Here is a 20,043-nt window from a genome sequence, read left to right as displayed (position 1 = left end):
GCAGTGACTGCTACAAGAAGATGCTCCTCTAGGTGTGGCTCATAATTTCAGGTTCATAATGTTTAAGCGACGGGTGGTTTGGGATGGGTTGTTTCCTTCCTTTTCTTTTCGAGCAGTGCTGACGTCTGTAGGCAAAGCTTCTGCTGGCAGCATGGGTCCCAGCATCTTTCTTTGAACTCATTCTAAACTCCAGTGGCAGTAGGGTAGGCAGGAGGTTCCCAGGCAGTCATGCATTGTTTGAACTCGCTGGTGGTTCGTCCTCCCCCAGGACAAATGCTGAAAAGGAGTAGCTGAACAGATGAATACCAGTGCAGTAAACTTCCAGGAATGCAGACAAAAGCTTATCATGGGTCTCTAAGCTCTTGGTCCATAGACACTTGCTCAAGACCAAGGTGTATAACCTTGATTCTGTCTAACCTAGTCTAACCCTGAGTGTAAGAATTTATTAATCTACCTGGACAGTGATTTTGCTAAGGCTTGTCCCATCATGAAAGATGCAAAGTCACACAAACAATCCCTATAGCTATCTTCATGTGACAGTCAAAATATTCCTTATTTTGAAGAATATGGAACACGCATATCCAAGCTGTTTTCATAACACACAGCTTGAAAGACCTGCTTTATTTTTAACACAGTTTCAGGGAGAGGGGGTCACTATTTTTAATTTTTTCCATTATTTTCACTTCTCTCTTTCCCTCTCTTTCTATTCCACCCATCACTGTCAAAGTTAAGAAAGGGAAAAAACAAAAATAAAAAGAAATGAAACATAATTCCTAATTGAAGATCTTAGACCTTAAATGCCCCTCTCCCCAAAAGATTGACCACCGTGTCCCAACATGTGGGAAGGCTGTACCGAGATATGAAATAACAACACAGCAAATCTCTGCTGTGCTGGGGACACAAAGCAACTTCTTCTACCAATACCTCTATAAGGTAACAAGAGAGCATTCCCTCTGAGACAGGCTGTCTCATGTGATCCTCCTTATCCTTCTTCCTTTTCCCCTGAGTCCATTGCCAGGGCAGACTGTTTCCTTGTATCTCCACAGGAAGCAGTATCACGCTTCCCCGAGGACGAGCAGTTGGCACGAATTCAAAATGTCATCCAGGAGCTCCCACCATCACATTACAGGTGAGAACGTGTCCATTGAGGTGCTGAGGAACAGTGTGGTGACCCTGACCATCAGGGAATATTGCTTGAAACAGTGCTGGAGTTAATTTCTGGAAGTCAGTTCTCAAAAGCTGACTCAGCATTTCCAAATCTGACAACAATTTGTCTGGCATTTAAATATCATTGAACAAACCATTGTTAGAGATTGAACAAGCTCTCCCTGCTGCAGTCTATCATCCTCCTTCCCTGAGTATGACTCCTGTGACACCCTTGGCCAGTATCCTGGGTGTGGTGGTGAGAAGATGATCTGCTGGAGGTGCCTGAGCAAGAGCTAAGCCCTCAGCTTTTCCAGCATCCCACTCCCTCTGCCTTCCATCTGCCATCTTCTTCACACTCATCGCGCTAAGGATTGTTTGGTTTGTGCCTCATCTTTGGCCACCCGAGAGCACAGTTGTTCAGGTGTTCTCTGCCATCCCATGTAAATGCTGGTTCTATAAATCCTCTGTCCTATGAGTCCTGTTGTGCCACTGTAGACACTGCCTTCCTTGAGGAGGGGACAACTCTGAGGCAAGGGCTGGGTCTGAGCCTTGCTGTCCCAGTTGGCAGGCATTGGTCACTTGACATATTTTTCTTTCTTCATGTGAAACCACTGCAGAACGCTGGAATACCTGATCAAGCACCTGACTCACCTGGCCTCCTTCAGCAACATGACCAACATGCACACCAGAAACCTGGCCTTGGTGTGGGCTCCCAATCTCCTCAGGTACAGTAGAGAGTCTTCTCATCCAGAGCACCATGCTGAGCTCCAAGGGGTGCACCGGCACCTGAGCCTGGAGGGAAATGCAAAGACAGGGAAAAGCAGAACAACTAAAGGGAACACTAGAGCAGAGCAAACAGCTTTTAAAAGGAGAAAAAATTCTTCCAGGTTGAATAATCTGAGGTTTTACTGCCAGCATCCAAGGAAGCTTGTGGTTTTGTGTGTTTCTTATAAAAAAAAAAAAAAGCTGTTATTTGCAAGTTGAGCACATCAATTTAAAAATGAGGGGTTAGCTCATCACTGTGGAACGGAAATGACATTTCTGCCAGTGCCAGTGCTTCTGCAGTGGGGCGGTGAGAGACAGCAAGGCTTGGAAGGGAGGGCAACAGGGCAATAATACTACAGGCCTGTGCCCAGATCTGCCTGAGCAAAAGTGAGATGAGCTTGGTGGGCTTAAGATGGCAGCTAGTGTCAGATCTCAAGACCACCAACTAGTTTGTCATGTTTGCTGTGCCTGGCACTCTGCTGGGAAGAAGCCCTGATAAGATGCAGGCAGAGGTTTGGCTGATACGTCGTAGAGCTAAGCAGAAGAAAAAAAAATAGAATCTGGAAAAAAAAAATTGAAATATTTTGTATCTTGTTGAAGTTCCCTTCCCTGTCCAGCCCATACCCATGTATTGAGAGGAATGAACTATGCAGGAAGAGTCCAGGACTGCAGCTGGGCAGGAAAGGGGCGATGGCAGAGCTGGTGGGGCGAACCCTGGGCTGGCAGAGGACAGGAGGGAGAGACATTGGCTAGAGAGGTACAGGCCTAAAAAGTGTTGTCTAAAGGGTTATCTCACACTTGTAAATCACAAAACAGGCAGAGCAGGTTCTGAAAATGAATCAAACATTGACTGTATTGAATACCATAAAGCAGACCTTTACTACTGAGACATTTTCATTCTAGCATCTGTCCTTGTCAAAAAAACTGACGTCTGTTTCCTTTTGTAGTCTTTAGTAACTGCAAGTCCCAGGGAGGAAAAGAAAGGAGCAAGCAATGCAACTGCAGTCTCCTTACAGGGTTATCCTCTTGGCAATGCCCCAAGCTATTATCTAACACACCAGTCATTAACTTTACAAAGGATCCATTGCCCAGAGATAATTTCTTCAGCAACACTTTGGCATGTCAAGATAAGGAATGTTTCTTTGCTGAGAGTAAGAGAGAGAATGTGGGAGTGCAGGGGGGCAGAGAAGAGGCTACTGGGGCACAGGGCAAAGCATTGAAAAAATCCGCGTGGGTAAGACCTGAGCAGGGTTCTAAGGGATTTAACTGAGAGATGATTGAAGCATTGAGCAGGGATCTGGAAACAGTGTTTGAAGGCTCCTGTGTTGTCTTTCAGGCTCAACTTTGAAATAGCTAAAAGAGGAGCAAAAAGGGAGAAGAATGGATTTTGAGAGTCACAGTTTTTTCTACTACTGAAGAGTGTAAAAGTTAGGTAGGGAAAATAACACAGGCAGGAAAGAAAATAACAGAGGTGGCAGAGCAAACAGGGAAAATTATTTTTAAAAGAGTGAAAAGGCAGAGAGAGGATGAGGGCCTGTGAGGGAAGGAGAGCAAGAGGTGCAGCAAGAGTGGGGAAAACATCCCTCTTCCAAGTCTTGCAGGAAGAAAGCTGGTCTTTCCTTCTCAGGGGCTGTGTGTGGCAATGCCGGCTGCTAGTATACCTCTTTCCTTGTACAGGTCAAAGGAGATCGAGGCAGTTGGCTGCAATGGGGATGCAGCTTTCCTGGAGGTGCGAGTCCAGCAGTTGGTGATTGAGTTCATCCTGAATCACGTGGATCAGATCTTCAACAACAACAGAAAAGCCAGTTCTGCAGAGAACATTGGTAACAACCTTCCTGAACCACTCCATGTGTCACTTGCTGTATGCTCCAGCTCTAACCGTATCCTCTTCAACTAATATTTCAAGCACATCAACCCTTACCGTCCTCACAGACTCCCCCAAGGACACCTTGAGCCCAATCTCTCATTACTCTTGCCCTTTTCATACCTATCTCCAACATTTTCTTTTTGAATACTAGCCTCCCTCAGTGTGCTCCCAGATTGCCCTATGGCTCATCTTTTGCATGATCTCCCCTGGCTTAACCCTTTCCACAAAAGGAAGACCACCTGATTGCTTTTCAATCCTAGTCTCAGTTTTCTGTCTAAGCCTATCAGCTACAGTCTCAATTCTTCTTTCAGGCTCCCTCAGTTATAATTCCTCATACCAACGACACCTGCCCTGCAGCCACCATATCCACCCAAGTCAGAGGTCACAGTCCCAGGATAAAACTTAAGCTTGTGTTCTAAAAACTTATGTCTTGTACCTGGGGACATTTTATAAAAGAGATTTTTTTTTCCTGGGGAATCAACAGTTTTCAAAGATGCTGATTTTGTTATTTAGTGATGGGTTTGTTGTCAAAATGCTTTCAAGTCTGGGAAGTGAGAGGGCTTGGATTCACAGTGACTTCACATAATTTCAGAAATATGCATCTTTCTGTTTTACACACTGGGAAGACTCATAATACCTTCAGAAGCGAGGGAGTAACCACCTTTCTGCTTTCTAGCCGTGTCAGCTCATCCCATCGACCTTTCCCTTAACATGTGGCATTCTCTTCTGGTTTGTCCCTGGAGCCTGCGTTTCCAGTGTGGTGCCCTGCTTGACCTGTAACACCCCTGCTCTGCTGGTGCAGGTGCCATTCCTATGCCCTCATTTATGCCCTAGCAGAAGGTACAGAGTGAGGAACTGCTCCTGTACTGGCTTAAGCATTGTAGTGAAACACTGGCTAGTAAATTCTAAGGCTTCTGGTTGTACTGCAGGTCACTGGCCCAAAGCTGGCTCAGGTTTGGTAAGTGCTAAACACCGCTGGCCTTTAACAGCTGTATGGAGTCAAGAGAAGAACATGCTGATGGTCCCAGTTGATTTCTTAGTGGGACGGTGCCCCTTCACCCAGTCCCTCTGCACAGGCAGTAGCTTGCACCCTGCTTCATCGTTAGGGCTAAGTACTGAGTGGACTCCAGAGCCTGTGCTCCCTTCATGCGCCCTGAGGTGCTCTGTTTAGGACAGGGCTGTTATTGAGGCGGCATATGGGAAGTTGGCTTTGCCAATGCCCATGTAAACAGAGACCTTCAGTTCCCACAGTTATTGGTCACATTGCTTTCCGTAGCCCTGAAACGCATTAGAAAGGTAAAGTAATGCAGGTTTTTAGAACAGACCCCCTTCCTGGATCAAGACAAGGAGAGAGATGTGGAAGTGAGAGACAGCATTAGGTACCAGGTTTGGATCAGGGACTGAACTGCTTCAAAATCTGGGGAGGGAGGGAGAGGGGAAGGGAACGAGGGAGGAGAAAGGGGAATGTGTGAGTCCCGGTGGTTTTCAGAGGCACCTCTTTCACACTGAAGCGTCGACAGTGGAGGCAGCAAGCCTGTGCAATGCAGCCTTTGGCTGGTGAGCGTGGCCCCTGCTGGGAATGCACTCAGATGGATAATGTTGCTGGGGAGATGGAAGACTTATCTGACAAAAAGCCTCTCTCCCTGCACGTGCCACTCCTTTCTCCCCTCCACAGGAGACGTTCCAGTTGAATAAAGACATGAAGCTCTTGCTCTTGTCTCTCCTCACCCCAGACTGGAATGTATTTTCTTGTTTTTCAGAGAGTGCATCAGTTGTGAAAAGTCTGACCCTCCCCTCAGCCTCCCTGCCGATGAAACTGGTGAGCCTGGAAGAAGCACAGGCACGGAGTCTGTCTGCCTCCCACCCTGCTCGGAAAGAGAGAAGAGAAAACAGCTTGCCTGAAATTGTCCCTGTAACTGGGTCCCTCTTCCACACAGTTGTTGATCTCCCCGACAGCAAGTAAGTGCCAGGAGGAGTGTAAAGTGTAAACAAAAAAGTACAGGCTCCCCAGCATGGTCAGGAATGAGCCTTTTGTTAGTGTGATACCCCGACACCTGCACGGGTGAATCTACAGCCACCATCAACAGAAAATTGTGTGCACTTCTCAAAAGAAGCACAGCTGCTCCTGAGAAGCATTGCAGTTGCTGGGTTCGTAGCTCCACTAGTCCTCATCCCTCCATCAGGGCAGAACCTCGCAGACCTCCTGCAGGAGGAATTAATTGCCTTTGCATCCTTGTATCAGCTCAGGATTTGGCTAAACATGGGCTGAACTTGGAGCAGATTTGGACACACCTCTCCTACGAGTTCCACCTGCTGGTGGCTGGTCCATAGCGCACCTGGTGGCATTAACCTGCTCAGCTTCCATCATTCTCCAGGTTTCTCTGCACTCATAGCCAAGCAGTAAAGCAAGTTTTCACTCCTAGCATGGACACATATTTGCATAGTGGCACCTATGCCACCTATGCCTCTGCCAGGAGAAGAGTCTGATTTCAGCTGAGATTGCTGAAGTTGTTGGCACTGCTGCCCAGCACAAATATTTATCTGTTGGTCTATCTGTCTGTTAATATATGGCCACTTTACTGCCTGGTTCTGAGAGACTGTAGCCTTCTCCAGCAGCAGGCTCATTAATCTACTGACCCATAAAGCACTGGAGCAAAGATATTTATTTGCGCTTGATATATTAAAGCAAAAAGGAGCCATCTAACAAAATACTGGCAAAAGGATAATCAGCTTAAGAGAAAAGGGTGTATTGCCCCTCTAGAGTGCCTTTTCATTTCTTTCTTGAAGAGAACAGTCCTATCCCCAAGGTATTAGTCCTCTTTGTAGGACTGATTTGTGCTCTTCTGAGTACTGATCTGAAAGAAAAGCAGAAGTATGGGGGTAGGAAGCCCATTATGGAGAGCAAGACAGGGAGATAAGAGGGTTCTGGCTCTGGAAGAGGATGGATTGAAGGAGGAGTCAGAATGGGTATGTGAAGGAACTGAAACACCGCTTCATGCAGTCATATGCATAGAAGAAAACTGGCTTCAGGAGTAGCAGCTTCTTTCTGTTTAAAGCTGGGATTTCCAAAGAGACACAGGGAAGTGGTCTCACATTTCCTCAGAGAGTTTTGAGAAATTGATTTAATTCCCTTAAGCCTCCTCCTTTTTAGTTAGTACATAATACTTGCATTTGATCATATTACACCTATGATTAAATTAATGTTGGCCTGAGAAGCATTAATAGCTAGTTCCTATTAAGGGATCCTTTTATTTTTGCAAATACATGAAAACTATAAGACATGAACTTTAAAGGATAGCTTTGTGCACTGAGTGAGTACCAGTTCCATCAGTTTCCTGGAATTTATCTTGCATTCTGTCATTAAAACTTGTTAAAAAGGCAATTTTTCTTTACTGCATTGTAAGATAGTTCTAGCCTTGGAACCCTCTCCTTTCTGGAGGCAAACATGGTTGTTTGCTCAGTCAATCACAGCTGCTGTAGCATGATGCCAGAACCAACTCTTTGAAGAGTCGGCTTAGGTGTCTTTTCATCCATGACATGGTTAAATCAGCAACACAGATAAATCGCTTACAGAAAAGCAAGAGCTGGTTGTGTAGCTATGCCTTGCACGCCTTAGAATTAAAAGAGATATGAGAAGAAAAGAAGGACAATGTTGAGGGGAGAGAGCTCAGAGGATTCTGTGGGATATTAAAAAGACAAAAGTCCCTAGGGTTTGCTAACCTCCTGAACCCTTTTTCCTTCCAGGAGAAAATTATCTACCAAGTCCAAGAAATGGAAGTCGATATTTAACTTGGGCCGCTCTGGCTCAGAATCAAAGTCTAAACTGAGCCGAAACGGGAGTGTCTTTGTAAGGGCACAGAAGCTCTCTGGTAAGAACACCCTTTTCAGTTAAGTATTTCTCTCTGCAGCTTTCTCCTGCGATATAGGTAGCATGGGGCAACCTGTATCCATGTATCCATCCACAGTAATACCACTAGACATGAGATGGACTAATGGGGTCACATTTGTTGCCTAGTTTCATGCACGTCTTGTTTTCATGTGATAGCGAGAAGCATCCTTTCAGGAGGACGTGCCAGACGGCTACAGTAAATATTCCACTTTGATATGTGATAAATAGTCTCCTGTTGCCCAGCTGTCAAGCTTGGGGCCTAGGAAATGCTATGTAGGTTTGGATTAGTCCACTCTTCCAGCCCAGCCAGCCTCTCGCTCCCTGTGTTCCTTGCATGGCACTGGGTGAATGGCTGTCCTTCCAGGCTGTCCTTTCACTAAAGGGCATTAAATAACCAACTGTGTTCAGTGTTTTTGTGAAAAAGAAGGTCCCAGGAGTTCCTATGGCTCCTGGCTCTCAGCACTTGGAGGGAAGCTATTACTTCTGCAGAATTTACAAGAGAGAAGTTGTCTTTTCTCCTGGCTTGAATCCCAAGTTCTAGCCCTGCAATCTCTTAAACACTCTGCTTCCTAGAAAATTACATGGCAGTGCCAGTTCCCAGTGTTCAGAAATGATGACTCAAGTTCTAAAAATCATGAAGTTGACTTAAAAGTGATCGTAATTTTAAAAATAAAGCATACCCTTTTTTACCTGAGTTCATAAATAAATGTTTTGGGTTTATATGTCCTAGATTTTTTTAGTATCTCCAAGTCAAGAATTTTACTTTTTAAAAAGAAGATGAAGGTGGAATTTTTTTTTAGATAATCTTATGACTCCAGGAGCTGGTGCTTGGAGGAGCACTACCAAACATTGCAAGACTTAAAATAAAATGGTTAATGTTGGCAACATTGCCTACCACCACATATAAGAGAGGATGTATTTGGATCAGAAGTGAGTGTGAAGCCGAACGCTGGATCCAGCTCATTTTGGATCCCTGCCTTCCCCCATGTTTTGCATGTACAGATGGCCTCGCATAGGGTGCCCATGGCAGACCTCAAAATAGCTCTCCATCCTATTTTGATCATAGGATCACCTCCTCACTTTGATAAGGAATACTCTGTCCCAAAATAGTGCTAACCGAAGGATGCCCAGGAATGACTGGAGTCCAGTGATCGTGGGGGCCGAGCCTTGTTCCAAGCATAGTGCTGAGTGACCGGAGGCTGTACATTTTTACTAACAGGACACATAAATGCACAACCATGTGCAGAGATTTAGGCACTGAAATAGTACTTTGGAGAAGCAGTGCTTTAGCGCTGCCATGTTGTATTTTTGTGTGCTCTCTGCTTACAGCCTAATGTAAGGGAACAGACAAACTTGCTGTTGAAACTCAGCACATGCTTTAACACAGTTTGTGTCCGTGCACACAAGTCTGCAAGTCACATAAAATGCAAGCTCCACAGCTTGAATTCTGTTCCTCCAGGAAAGCTGAGCTGGTGCGGAAGATATCTTGCCATATGAATGTAAAAGGTAGCCAGCACTCCAAGTGAATGCAAAAAGTAGCTGGAGTTTCTCCTGTGCTCATGTGAAAGTCAGTCCCAGAAACTTTAATTATACAAGCAAATGAAGTCCAACAAGCCTGCTCACTTTCTACTTCACCTACTGTGTGCAACATTGTAAACAGCAAACTTTGCTCCCAGACATTTTACAGAGCTCCAGGGACCCTTTTCGGGCTGCCGGAGACTAACCTGGCTTCCTTGCCAGCTACGTTCCCTCCATCTCCCTTTTTCAGAGCAGTAACAGCCTCATGCTTCCAAAATCTCTCAGGAACAGACCTGTAGAGTTTCTGGTGACAAATGGCAGCTTGTTTCTGGACAAGCAACTCCAGCAAGGATGACCAGGAAAACAGGTTGCTTACCACCCTCATGAATTTCCTGGAGTACTTGCTGGAGGCAGGGTATGCTCATGCCAGCAAGAGAGCCTGGGAATGCAACATAAAAATATCCTAACATTTGCTATCAGGAAGGCATTTATGTTAGTTTAGTTAAAAAGTCCCCACAACCAATAGCCTGACTTAATTGGGGAGGGCAGTGGCACATAACAGCTTTGGGGATGCTTAACTTCTTCACAGTGGAGATGGTGTTGACTGGCTGGGTTAAGTATAGCTCTCCACATGTCTGGCAGGTGCAAAGCTGTTGTTAGCGCTAGGATATCCCCAGCTGTGTGGACAAGTGTTGTGGGTAATAAGCTGCATGGTGTAGATACAGAGGGGGGAATGCTTGGAGATGGAAAATAACTTTGATATCTGCCTGACATGCCCGTCCATATGTAGCCTTTGGTCTATATGGGCTGAAACCTGCAAAACCACAGGATCTGAAGCCTGCTTCTAAAACTCATTTTCCACAGAAAAAGCAACTATTCGGCCTGCGAAGAGCATGGACTCGCTGTGTTCCCTGCCAGTGGAAGGTGAGATATCAATAGCCTGTACTGTAAGGGTGAAGGATTGCACCTCTGCATTCTCAGCTTTCCCCTGTGCTTGCATGGATGCAGTGGTCTGTTTCTTTGCCTATGTCATCCTGTTGTGTATCTTTGTATGCTTATGCCATGACTGCTGACATGTGCCCCCACCTTTGTGTGCATGCATTTTTAACCCTTCTCTGTGTCTTTTATGTTGATGTATGCACCTGAAAGTTACTGCTGTGCCTGGGTGCATCTTTATTAGCAGTGGGACTGCTTTGATTTCGTTCTTGGTTATTCTGGGCACAAAATTCCCATTCATAAGTGAAAAGTGCTTGCAACAAGCCAATAAACCCTGGAGCTGTGATCTTTGTGGGCAATGCACACTAGCCCTAGACTTGACTGCATCTGATTGAGAGGGACCTCTAATAAAAGTCTTAGGTGAGTTCCACCGGAGGGCATCCTATCCAGCCCTGCCTGCCCAGTTTGAAGGAGGCCCCAGGGTTGGAGCCTCAAGGTCTTCAGTACCTACTGTCCCCATCTCTCTGGGGAAACGCGAGTGTTCACCAGGACAGGACTCATCCCTGGAGAGACTGAGGAGGGCTCCTCACAGAGGAGTAAGTGCTAGTGCTTTGCTTCCCACTGACTTCCTCCTATCTTCCCATCTCTAGGGGAGGATGAAAAGAGCAGATTCAAACAGACCGTGACTACTGGAGGGTTTTTTGTTCCGGTGATGAAGATACGGACAGGAGGCACAGGCAGTTCATATGACCTCAGCAAGGAGAATGAGTGGGAGAGGGAAGGATCTGCCATGGGGGCCAAAGGAAGCTCAGAGCTAAGTGGGGAGAAAGGTCCTCCCCGGACACCCCAGGCAAAGTCACCTCCTGAGCAGCTGAAGGTCTTCCGGGCAGCAGAGGATGCTGACAGCGAGCAGACCTCCCCCAAAGGCGGACGCATGTTCTACACCTCCGAAGCAGCCGCCAAGTCAGGCTTCCCAAGCAGCCTCTTTACCTTGGAGGCTTCCCCTCGTCACCAGAGGAAAGCCTTGAACATCTCAGAGCCTTTCGCCGTCTCTGTTCCCCTGCGGGTATCTGCAGTCATCAGCACCAACAGCACGCCCTGCCGAGTGCCCACCAAGGAGAAGCTTTCCCTCTCCAGCCTAGAGGAGCTGTCTTCCCTGGTGACTGAGAGCACGAACACCTCTGCCCTGGAAGCGGGGACCCACACAAAGACAGAGCAGGCATTGGAACTGAAGGAGAAACAGCCGGGGCCCACCCTGCCAGCAGCAGCATCCAGAGGTAAAAGTGTGTTAAGAATGTGGAGTCTCTGTTGGGCTCTTGGAGGTTGCTTGGTGGCCTGGAGGTTGCTCCAGCCTGCTCTTGTGGCAGGAAAGAGACCAAGCTGTAGCAGGGTGGATGTTGATGGTAGCAGGTCAGGTTGGTGCTCGTTGCAGTAATGAGACTGGGAAGGTGGGTGGCTTCCCAGCAATGTCTCCTTGCACCTAGAGGGAACTCTTTATCTTTGTTAGTTGGCATTGGGTTAAAACAGCACCACTTTGCCTCAGGGCACATGTTTTCAGTCACAACTAGCTACATCATTCTTTTCTGTTTCTGATCCAGGCTCTCACCCTGAGGAGCTGGTGGCAGCCAGGAAACCTGAGTCCTTAGAAACTCCACAGCCAGCGGCAGAAAATCAGGGGACATTGTGTGGGCAAAGCAGCTGCACAAGCAGCAGCAGCAGCCCCCATCAGTCCCCAGAGCAGAGTCCCACCTTGGAACAAACACCAGCCTCAGAGGTTCATACGGTGCTGGTCCCTGCAGACAAGGCAGAGCAAGGACAGCTCAAGATGAAGGATGGCTCCTCAGAAGGCAGCTGTGGCCAGCAGCAGATCGAGACAGCCAAGAAAGAAGAAGGGTCAACCTTAAGAGATGTGGTGAGGAAGAAGGCATGAGAAAAAAGACAGGGTACAATGTCATGGTGGTGACTGAGAGGTGGTTTAAAGTTTCATTGTGTGTCCATAGTCATGAAAACTCGGTCTATGACCTAGGTTAAGCAGGGTCCAGAACTGACCATGTACTGATTTCACTTCTGTCCACATCACCATGGGCTGATTTACCTTTACACAACTACCAACTGTCCCCTTTTGGTCTTCTTTTCCCGTAACTATAAGATTGCAGTCAGTAAAATCTGTCTGCTGTGAGACTCCCCAGTTGTGAGACTGTCCGGATGTCTGAGCATTTTGACCTATGGTCTCTGAATTCCCCTCTGTTTTTGCTGTCCCATTTGTAGTGGACAGCCTGAAAAGTCCTTTTTTCTTCCATTCTTCATACACTATTTTACTATTATTATTATTTTTGCCTGCTCTGTATCTCTAGCAGAGGTTTTTCACCAAGTTTCTTACAAAGATACTGATCTCTGGACAGCTATTTAAAGATTTGTTGGCATAACTCCTTGAACAGGCAATTCATTCCAGTTCATGTGCAATCTGGGAATGCAGATCCTCTCGCAAGGCCAAGAGAGCCTGAATGGGAAGAGCTGAGAAATGGGCTGAGACATTCCAGCTACTCATTCACCTCACTCTTTCAGTATATCTGTCCAGGTCTCATTTTGGCTGCACCTCAGATCTTCTCTTCCACAAACCCACTTGTTCACAGACGTATTTCCTTCCTTGAACTGGTAGCAGTATGCATGTCTGTGTTTCTGTACTCACCAGTGTGCTCATCCAGGAGCCTGTCTAAGAGGACTGTCTGAGGGAAATGGAGAGGTATTTACTGGTAACTTGGGAGCTGTTAGGTCATGGCTTTTCTTCTGTTTTTCAGACTGAAGAGGACCCTGCACATGCCCTTCTAGAACCGCTGTGGCCAGAGATACAGCAGGAACTGAAAATTATCGAACCTGAAGAGGAGCTCTTGCTTTTGCCAGCAGCTGTCCCCAAGACGGACCTAAATTCTGAATCTTCTTCTTCAATACAAACAGATAGTTCTTCTTGTGGCCCAGGGCAGAGTCCAACACTGTCTGAGCAGAAATCTGCAAGCAGAACACCACAAATAACAACTCAGGTGCCTTTATTTGGTGCCATAGGCATGGAACGACAAGACAGCCTCCACAACTGCCAGTCTGATGTGGCTGCACAGCAGAACTGTGCTTCAGCCCTACCGAAACTGGGTGCTCTTCTGACTGGCACAACCGCTCCAAAGAATCACCACCCAGTGCTGGACAACAGGAGTGAATGTCTTACTCCTTCCCTGGACTGGAAGCTTCATAGTCAATCACAATTTAATGAGGTTGCCCCAAGTGATGAATTTTCTTGTTCCAAAGGAGCACATCCAGAGTCAGGGAGAGAAAAAGGTAGCACTTGCCAGCCGCAGAGGGAAAAGGATGGTCTTACCAGAGTCCAGACTCAGAGAGAGAAGCCTGAGATAATGACTGCTGATGAAAAGGACATATTCTCCTCCGAGGCACTGATTGGAGCTGGAATCCAGGAGCTGAAGGAGGACAACGCTGTTAGCAGAACCCATGATGCTGGTGACCAGGATGATGAGGATACCTGGACAGATAATGTGCAGAGCTTAGAACTTGTGGAGCCATGGGAGGATCACCAGTGGGTTACAAGCCCACTCCATTCCCCCACCTTTAAGGACATTCAGGAGAAGATGATACAGGAGTTTCAGCCACAGGGCCAGAGAGCAGAGTCAGGCCTTTCTCTTAGACCACGATTCAGTCGCAGCCTCTCCCTGGACAGTAAAGACACAGTGATGAGTCTGTGGACTATCCCATACTCTTTCATAGATGCCACTGACCAGCAGCAACCATGCACTGACGTTCTGCCAGTGACTTGTGAGCTGCCCAAAACACAACGTGTCTCCCACTCTAGTTTGGGCAAAGCTAAGCAAGATGAGAATGACACAAGCTCTCCAGAAGAACCTTCAAAACCTGAGGAGCTGAAGTTCCCACTCAGCAGGGAGGAAGCACCAGCTGAGAAAGAAGGACCCTCCAGAATCCCTCTTTCAGAGCCAGAGGAAAAGAAAGTGGATGTGAGTGAAGAAAATCTTTGGAGCAAAGAGCTTGAGCTGTCTTTACCATACAAAAATAACCCAAGCAGTTCTTCACAGGTGAAGAACACAAAGGAGGAGTTATCCATGTCTCAGGACACTGCCCTGGGAGTAGAGACTGTTACCAAAGCATTGTGCTCTGCCACTGAGTCACAGCTTAATAATAAAGGTGAAGAAACACCTCGCAAAGTGAAGACTCGGCCATCCTCCCTCAACTTGGACTCACTCCTTCCAGCCCCAGATTTCTTCACATTTGAGAGCTTGTCCATGCCCTCTGCCCCTGGCAACCTCCTGTGCGGGCAGAAGGAAGTGAAAAGCAGTGATTCTGTCCCATCCCTGCCGACTGCCTGCCCTGCTGCCGGTAAAGGTGTCCCCTGGGGGTCTCATTTCAATGCTCACATGGATCTAGACTTGGATTACCTGGCAGTGGCCCATGCCACCACAGGCCGTCGTAACTCTGCCCCTGTCAGCGTGTCGGCGGTCAGGACCTCCTTCATGATTAAGATGTGCCAGGCTAGAGCGGTGCCTGTGATACCGCCCAAGATTCAGTACACCCAAATCCCTCAGCCCCTGCAGACTCAGAACGCCGCTCCGCCAGCTGAGAAGAAGGAAGCAGAAGCCAAACAGGCCATCAGGCAGACTCAACGGGTGGCATGGGGACACCTGGAGGCCCCCAAGAGCCCGCTGACAGAGAAGAAAGCCAAAGCAGAGAAAGAAAACAGTGACCCAGCTCAAAAGGACTCAGCCTGTCCTTGGCACAGCAGCCTTGGCCCTCCGCTGGAGCCATCTCAGTCCAGTCACTACCCTGCTCTGGATGCCCCTGTTTTGCGCCGAAAGCGCACCTCTGAGGGGGAGACAGCTGGAGATAACCCACAGTCCTCAAAGATGGAGAGGCCATCAGGGTTCTCCAAGCCTTCCTATAGATCTAGGCCTGGGAGGCCCCAAAGTCTGATTCTCTTCAGTCCCCCTTTCCCCATTATGGACCACCCCACCTCTTCAGCAGACTCCAGGGTGTTGTTATCACCCATAAGGAGCCCCACTCAGACCACCTCTTCAAACCCCATTTGTGGCGATCTGTCTGAGACTTCGTGGACAACGCCTGAGGGGGTGACGCTGAGGAACAAAATGACCATCCCCAAGAATGGCCAGAGACTGGAGACCTCTACCAGCTGCTTTTATCAGCCCCAGAGGCGCTCTGTGATTCTGGATGGACGAAGTGGGAGGCAGATAGAATAGCAACTGCTTCTCATATTCCTTTTCCATGGTGGATGAGATAGGAGTGTCCAAGACCACCTCTGTTGCTGTTTTGCTGTTGTTATAGCTATTTTGAGCAAGATGGACTCGAATCCTTTACGGTTTCCTGCAAAGCATTTTGCTATGGAGAGTCATAGTCTTTTTGTCTTGCTTTTCCTTCCCTTTCTCACCCCTGCCTAGTCCCTCACTGTCTGCTTTTTTTCATAAGCCAGTCCTAGGGAACTTGCATTTCCTCATAGTTATTGTCTAACAAGCCCTATGAAAATCTCATCCTCCCTATGGAAAAAAAGAAAAATAAATCTTGACATAATTAGAAAACAGGGCTGGGAGGAAACACTGTTCCAAAGCACTGCAGCCCGGGGTGCAAGGGCACAACATCTGCTGAGGAGGTGAAGTCCAGATATTTGGGACCTCCTTCCGTTGTTTCCCAGCCACCAGTGAAGGACCATGCCTATCCATCTCTGTTGTGTGATTTAGATAGTGTAAATAAACAGTGCAGGAGGCTGGAGATAGCTGAAGAGGAAGGTGAAGCTCGCATGAGCAAATCACACAGTGTATGAGACACCAAAGGATGTTCCAGTGACACACAACCTGAAGGCGGTGTCTCCAGCTCTGTCCTTGCATCAAAGATGTACTCTTTCCAGCATGTGCAATGGCTGGAATGAAAGTAGCTGGACAGGTAACGCCTAGTTGTTCTTTTAATCTTCCAAGTCCTGCTTGTGAGGTGTGTGGTGCTCAGCCACACCTTCCTTGGGCAGACAAGATCTGTGTAGCTGGGGAGTAAGTGTGCAGCTGACTGTCCAGCGGTAGAGACTTCTCAGGCTGGTATCAATCAAAGCAAAGATACAGTCATAACAAAGGCCAGTATCAACTATTTTCATCGTTGCTTAAAACCAGATGACACCTCTGCAACTATCTCCAGCTGTGCTCCACACTGCCAACAGCAGAGAAGAGCAAGAGGATCTTCTGATCTGCATGTCCTTGGGCTATTGCCCTCTTGCACCCTGACTGACATATCTTTGACCCTTGGTCTTTCATTGCCACTGTGTGGCATGTCCCCAGGTGCTTCTTCTTCCTTTAAACTTCCTCTCCTTGTGATTTTACACTGTTTCTTTGAGAGCATGGCTGGTTGTCACCTCCCTGGCCCTCAGTTCTTCCAGACTGATTTAGAGTGTGGTAAAGAGGATGATTTGTGGGACTGCAGAACAGATCATGAACAATATCCTGAGAGGGGGATTTGAAGTGAGTTAAACTCTTTCTCGAAGGGCTGTTATTGCTACAGGCAAATACATATTCATATAAGCAACAGTTGCCACAGGAATGGAATTAAAGCTTCCTTTATAAAGCCTGTAACTCTGCGTTCTCTGCAGGCTCATCTATTGCCTGGTATGTGACCGTGGACGATTGCAAAGTCAGGTACAGCCCGTGCTGTCTCTGCAATTTAAGTGTCACTAGTGACTATGGAGGAGATGGGAACACAGATGTTGTTGCCAGCACTGAGATGGTCCCTGTAATGGTGTTTGCAAGGGCCATCATTCATGGAGATGTCTGAGTCTGTAGGCCCTTGGATGGGTATTATGGGCTACAGTTTAAGCAGTAACTGAACATCTGGTAGGAAATGCTATAGCCACCACAATGAGTGTCAGTCAGAATTTCCCAATGGATGTATGTTTAGAGATTTTTTTCTGAAGTACTGGCATTTTCAAATTGTTAGCAAACTCAACCCATGAGCTCCTGGTCTGTACTGAATGTGTCCCTTTAATTAGTGTCACTGTTGCTGGAGAGCCCAGAGCCTGTATGGTGCTTTCTCTGCACTCTTTGATTGCTAAAGGGGAGAGATGCCAGAGTACTTTTGAGAAGTTCTAGGCCCATAAATGCAAGGAATATATCTTTAGCAGAATTTTCTCCTGCCATATCCAAAGGGAGTATGAAAAACCAAGAGGGCTTTTCCCTGTCACCAGTTGCAGTCTTTGATCCTCCCCACTGTACTCCTGATTTATGTATAATGCCTTATAGAGGGAACAAAACAGAGAGCTAAGTCCGTGCTGTCAGTTTTGCTGAGGGAGAATATTAAACCAGACAAGAGCCTGGAGTTCTTGTTCAGGTCCGTGTTCTCTCAGAGATGTCAACCTAGGCTTTACTTGGGCAAGCTGTGGATGGCAGGTCCAGAATATGCAGCTTCATGACAATTGTACTATTCTCCTCCCAGACTATAAGATGCCTGTGCAGCCTCCCATTAAAACCAGGGGAGTGCCAGTCCTCCATGCTCCTCATAGTTAGCACAGATCTGCGCTGCATTTACATGGCACCCAAATGCCTTTTTTACTGCCTCATGGGAAAGCTTTTAACCACCATGGCTGGGTTAATGGCAAATGACTGGGGAAGGTGTGATACAAGGTATTGTGGTAAGGCTTTAGAGAAAGTAAATGTTGCAAAAATGATGCCCAGGACTTTTTTTGGCATAAACAAAATAGTTTACTTTGGATAGGGATTTATATTCTCTCAGTTCCTAGAAGCTTTGACTGCCAAGGCATCTGGAACAGAGCCAGCAAAGCTCACGAAGGCATTTATCAAAAGAAAAAGGAAATGTGATGAAACCTTGGCACCTTAAAACCGTTCTTCTTTTTTTTCCCTCCTTATTCTCATACAAGCTGATCTGTGAACAAGAAATGAGGTCTGGCAATTTGTATGTAATACGCTGTCTCAACTCTTAACAGCGTTCCAGTAAGTAATACTGCTTTTGGCATAAGTGGTGAGACTCCTGCAAGAGAAAATTATTAGAAATCTTTACTTAATATTAAAGATCAGTCTCAACTAAAATCTGTATCCAGACTATGCTTTTTAAGGATGTTTCAGAATTTGAACTCAGATCCAGGTCCTGTGTTTTAGTTAAGCAGAGATTCTGTAATGACATCTCTATTTTGTAGCGCAATCCCATCTCTATCTACAACTTAATCTCCAACCTTCAGCTGATGGATCAAACTTCCAAGAGCCTAGCCAAGTGGGCTTAATGCAGGCACATCACTCTAGCTCTATGGTCACAAGTGGGCTTGTATCACGAGCACTGAGAGAAAGCCCCAGATCCTGCAGAGCTGAGAGTACTCGCTTAGTTGCAAGGTGCACCATTGCACAGCTGTCACCATTGCCAACTCCAGACTCAGACTTCTGCAGAGTTTGTAATGCTTGATGATGGATCCACGTTGATACTGATGGTTGCAGTCAGCTTCAAGGACCAGAGCTTGATAGTTGGACAGAGCCAGAAGACAGAAGCCATCTCCCATGGAATGGTGCTGACTGTGTGGTTGGAGCTTCCTGACATCCAACTTTACTAAGCCATTCCTGAGGTCAGCTTCAGAGTCAGGCCTGATGTCATCTTTGCTTCAGAGTCCTTAGGTTGTCCTCTGCCGCCCTGCAGTAGCAGATTGAACCTGAGACTTGAAGCTCTTCTGAAGTTCAGGGTTTTGCAGTGGTACATTGTGACTACCAAACTCTTGCCCTCCAGCACAACCCTGCAATACTAGAGACTTTAAGAAAGGATTTTGGCTTTTTTGCTTGGTTTTGGATTTGGTTTTTGGTTGTTTTTTTTTGTTGTTGTTGTTGTTTTTTTTCTGTAAAGCGTTATGGAGACGGATAGATCAGACTTATGGGAGATAAGTCTGGCCCAGGATTTGAAGTTTTGTATACAGGAGAGCTTAGTCGATTGTTCTTGGCATTATGGAAAGGGCCTTCCTAAATAGGCTGTCACATCATTTGCAGCTCCGCAAGGATCAGTTCAGGGAGCTGGCAGTACATTTCAATTCTCCTGAGACTGTGAAGAGTGTAAAGGCCATTCCCAAGTTTGCAGATGGGTTCAGCCTCAGCCATGATATGGTGTCACCAGAGTGAGTTTCTTGGGGACTTTTACCAATGGGAGACAAGTAACTAAATTTGACTTCCTTGTCCCATGTAGTCAAGGGGTTTGTGCAGCTTCTGTTAAGTGTAGCTCAGAGTAAAATGGTTGGGTTGGCAAAGATGAGAATCCTCTGATGGAAAGGAGGGACATGGGTAATGTTAGTTCTTGTGGGAGATGCCTTATTGGCAGGAGAATAAACAGAAATAAGGATTGTGTTTTACCTTATAAGCCACATTCCTCTGAGCTGTCCATCCCTTGCTATCACTTCAGAAAGAATGAAGCACTTATTTTTTTCACCTTTGGAGCTTCAGAGGAACTTAGGTCTGTATTACAGAGCATCCATAAAGCCCTGCAACATTTTCCCTCATCCAGAGTCCAAAGGTGCAATCAAAATCTTTTTTCTTTCTTTATGAATTCTGAAATGCCTGTAGTGGTGAATATTGTGTTAAATTTATATATATAAAAATATATAAAAGAACATTCTATATAAATATATTGAAAAGGAAATGTAATTAAAATGAAGGAATTGCCTAAATAGAATCCTGCACATCTGTGAAACTTGGGCAGATGCATGGAACTGTTTTCTGCTGCAATTTTTGTAGCACCGAGGGTGTGAGATCAACTGACTTTTTGCCCATAGAGGAGAAGCAAATGAGTTCTGGCTAATCTGTGGTGGGCAGAAGGTCTGAATGTGCCTTCCTGAGCTGGATCATGTCCTGGGAGAGAAGGGATGAGATCAGGGGAG

The 20,043-nt window shown here is 46.6% G+C and overlaps 1 protein-coding gene across 1 annotated transcript in view; it reads left to right on the top strand.

Annotated features, from left to right (window-relative positions):
* ARHGAP31 (Rho GTPase activating protein 31) overlaps positions 1-15,388 on the top strand; it is a 55,688-nt gene extending 40,300 nt beyond the window's left edge. Inside the window, exons 4-12 of the mRNA XM_009697886.1 lie at positions 1,047-1,129; positions 1,764-1,871; positions 3,589-3,734; positions 5,539-5,737; positions 7,523-7,647; positions 10,050-10,109; positions 10,772-11,398; positions 11,720-12,033; positions 12,920-15,388. Of these exons, the coding sequence (XP_009696188.1) occupies positions 1,047-1,129; positions 1,764-1,871; positions 3,589-3,734; positions 5,539-5,737; positions 7,523-7,647; positions 10,050-10,109; positions 10,772-11,398; positions 11,720-12,033; positions 12,920-15,388 (4,131 nt within the window). The remainder of the gene's footprint in view (positions 1-1,046; positions 1,130-1,763; positions 1,872-3,588; positions 3,735-5,538; positions 5,738-7,522; positions 7,648-10,049; positions 10,110-10,771; positions 11,399-11,719; positions 12,034-12,919) is intronic.
* Positions 15,389-20,043: the final 4,655 nt, after the last annotated feature.

Source organism: Cariama cristata, unplaced genomic scaffold, assembly GCF_000690535.1.
Source record: "Cariama cristata isolate BGI_N322 unplaced genomic scaffold, ASM69053v1 scaffold20700, whole genome shotgun sequence".
NCBI classification, from domain to species: domain Eukaryota; kingdom Metazoa; phylum Chordata; class Aves; order Cariamiformes; family Cariamidae; genus Cariama; species Cariama cristata.
This window is presented reverse-complemented; position numbering and strand designations above follow the sequence as displayed.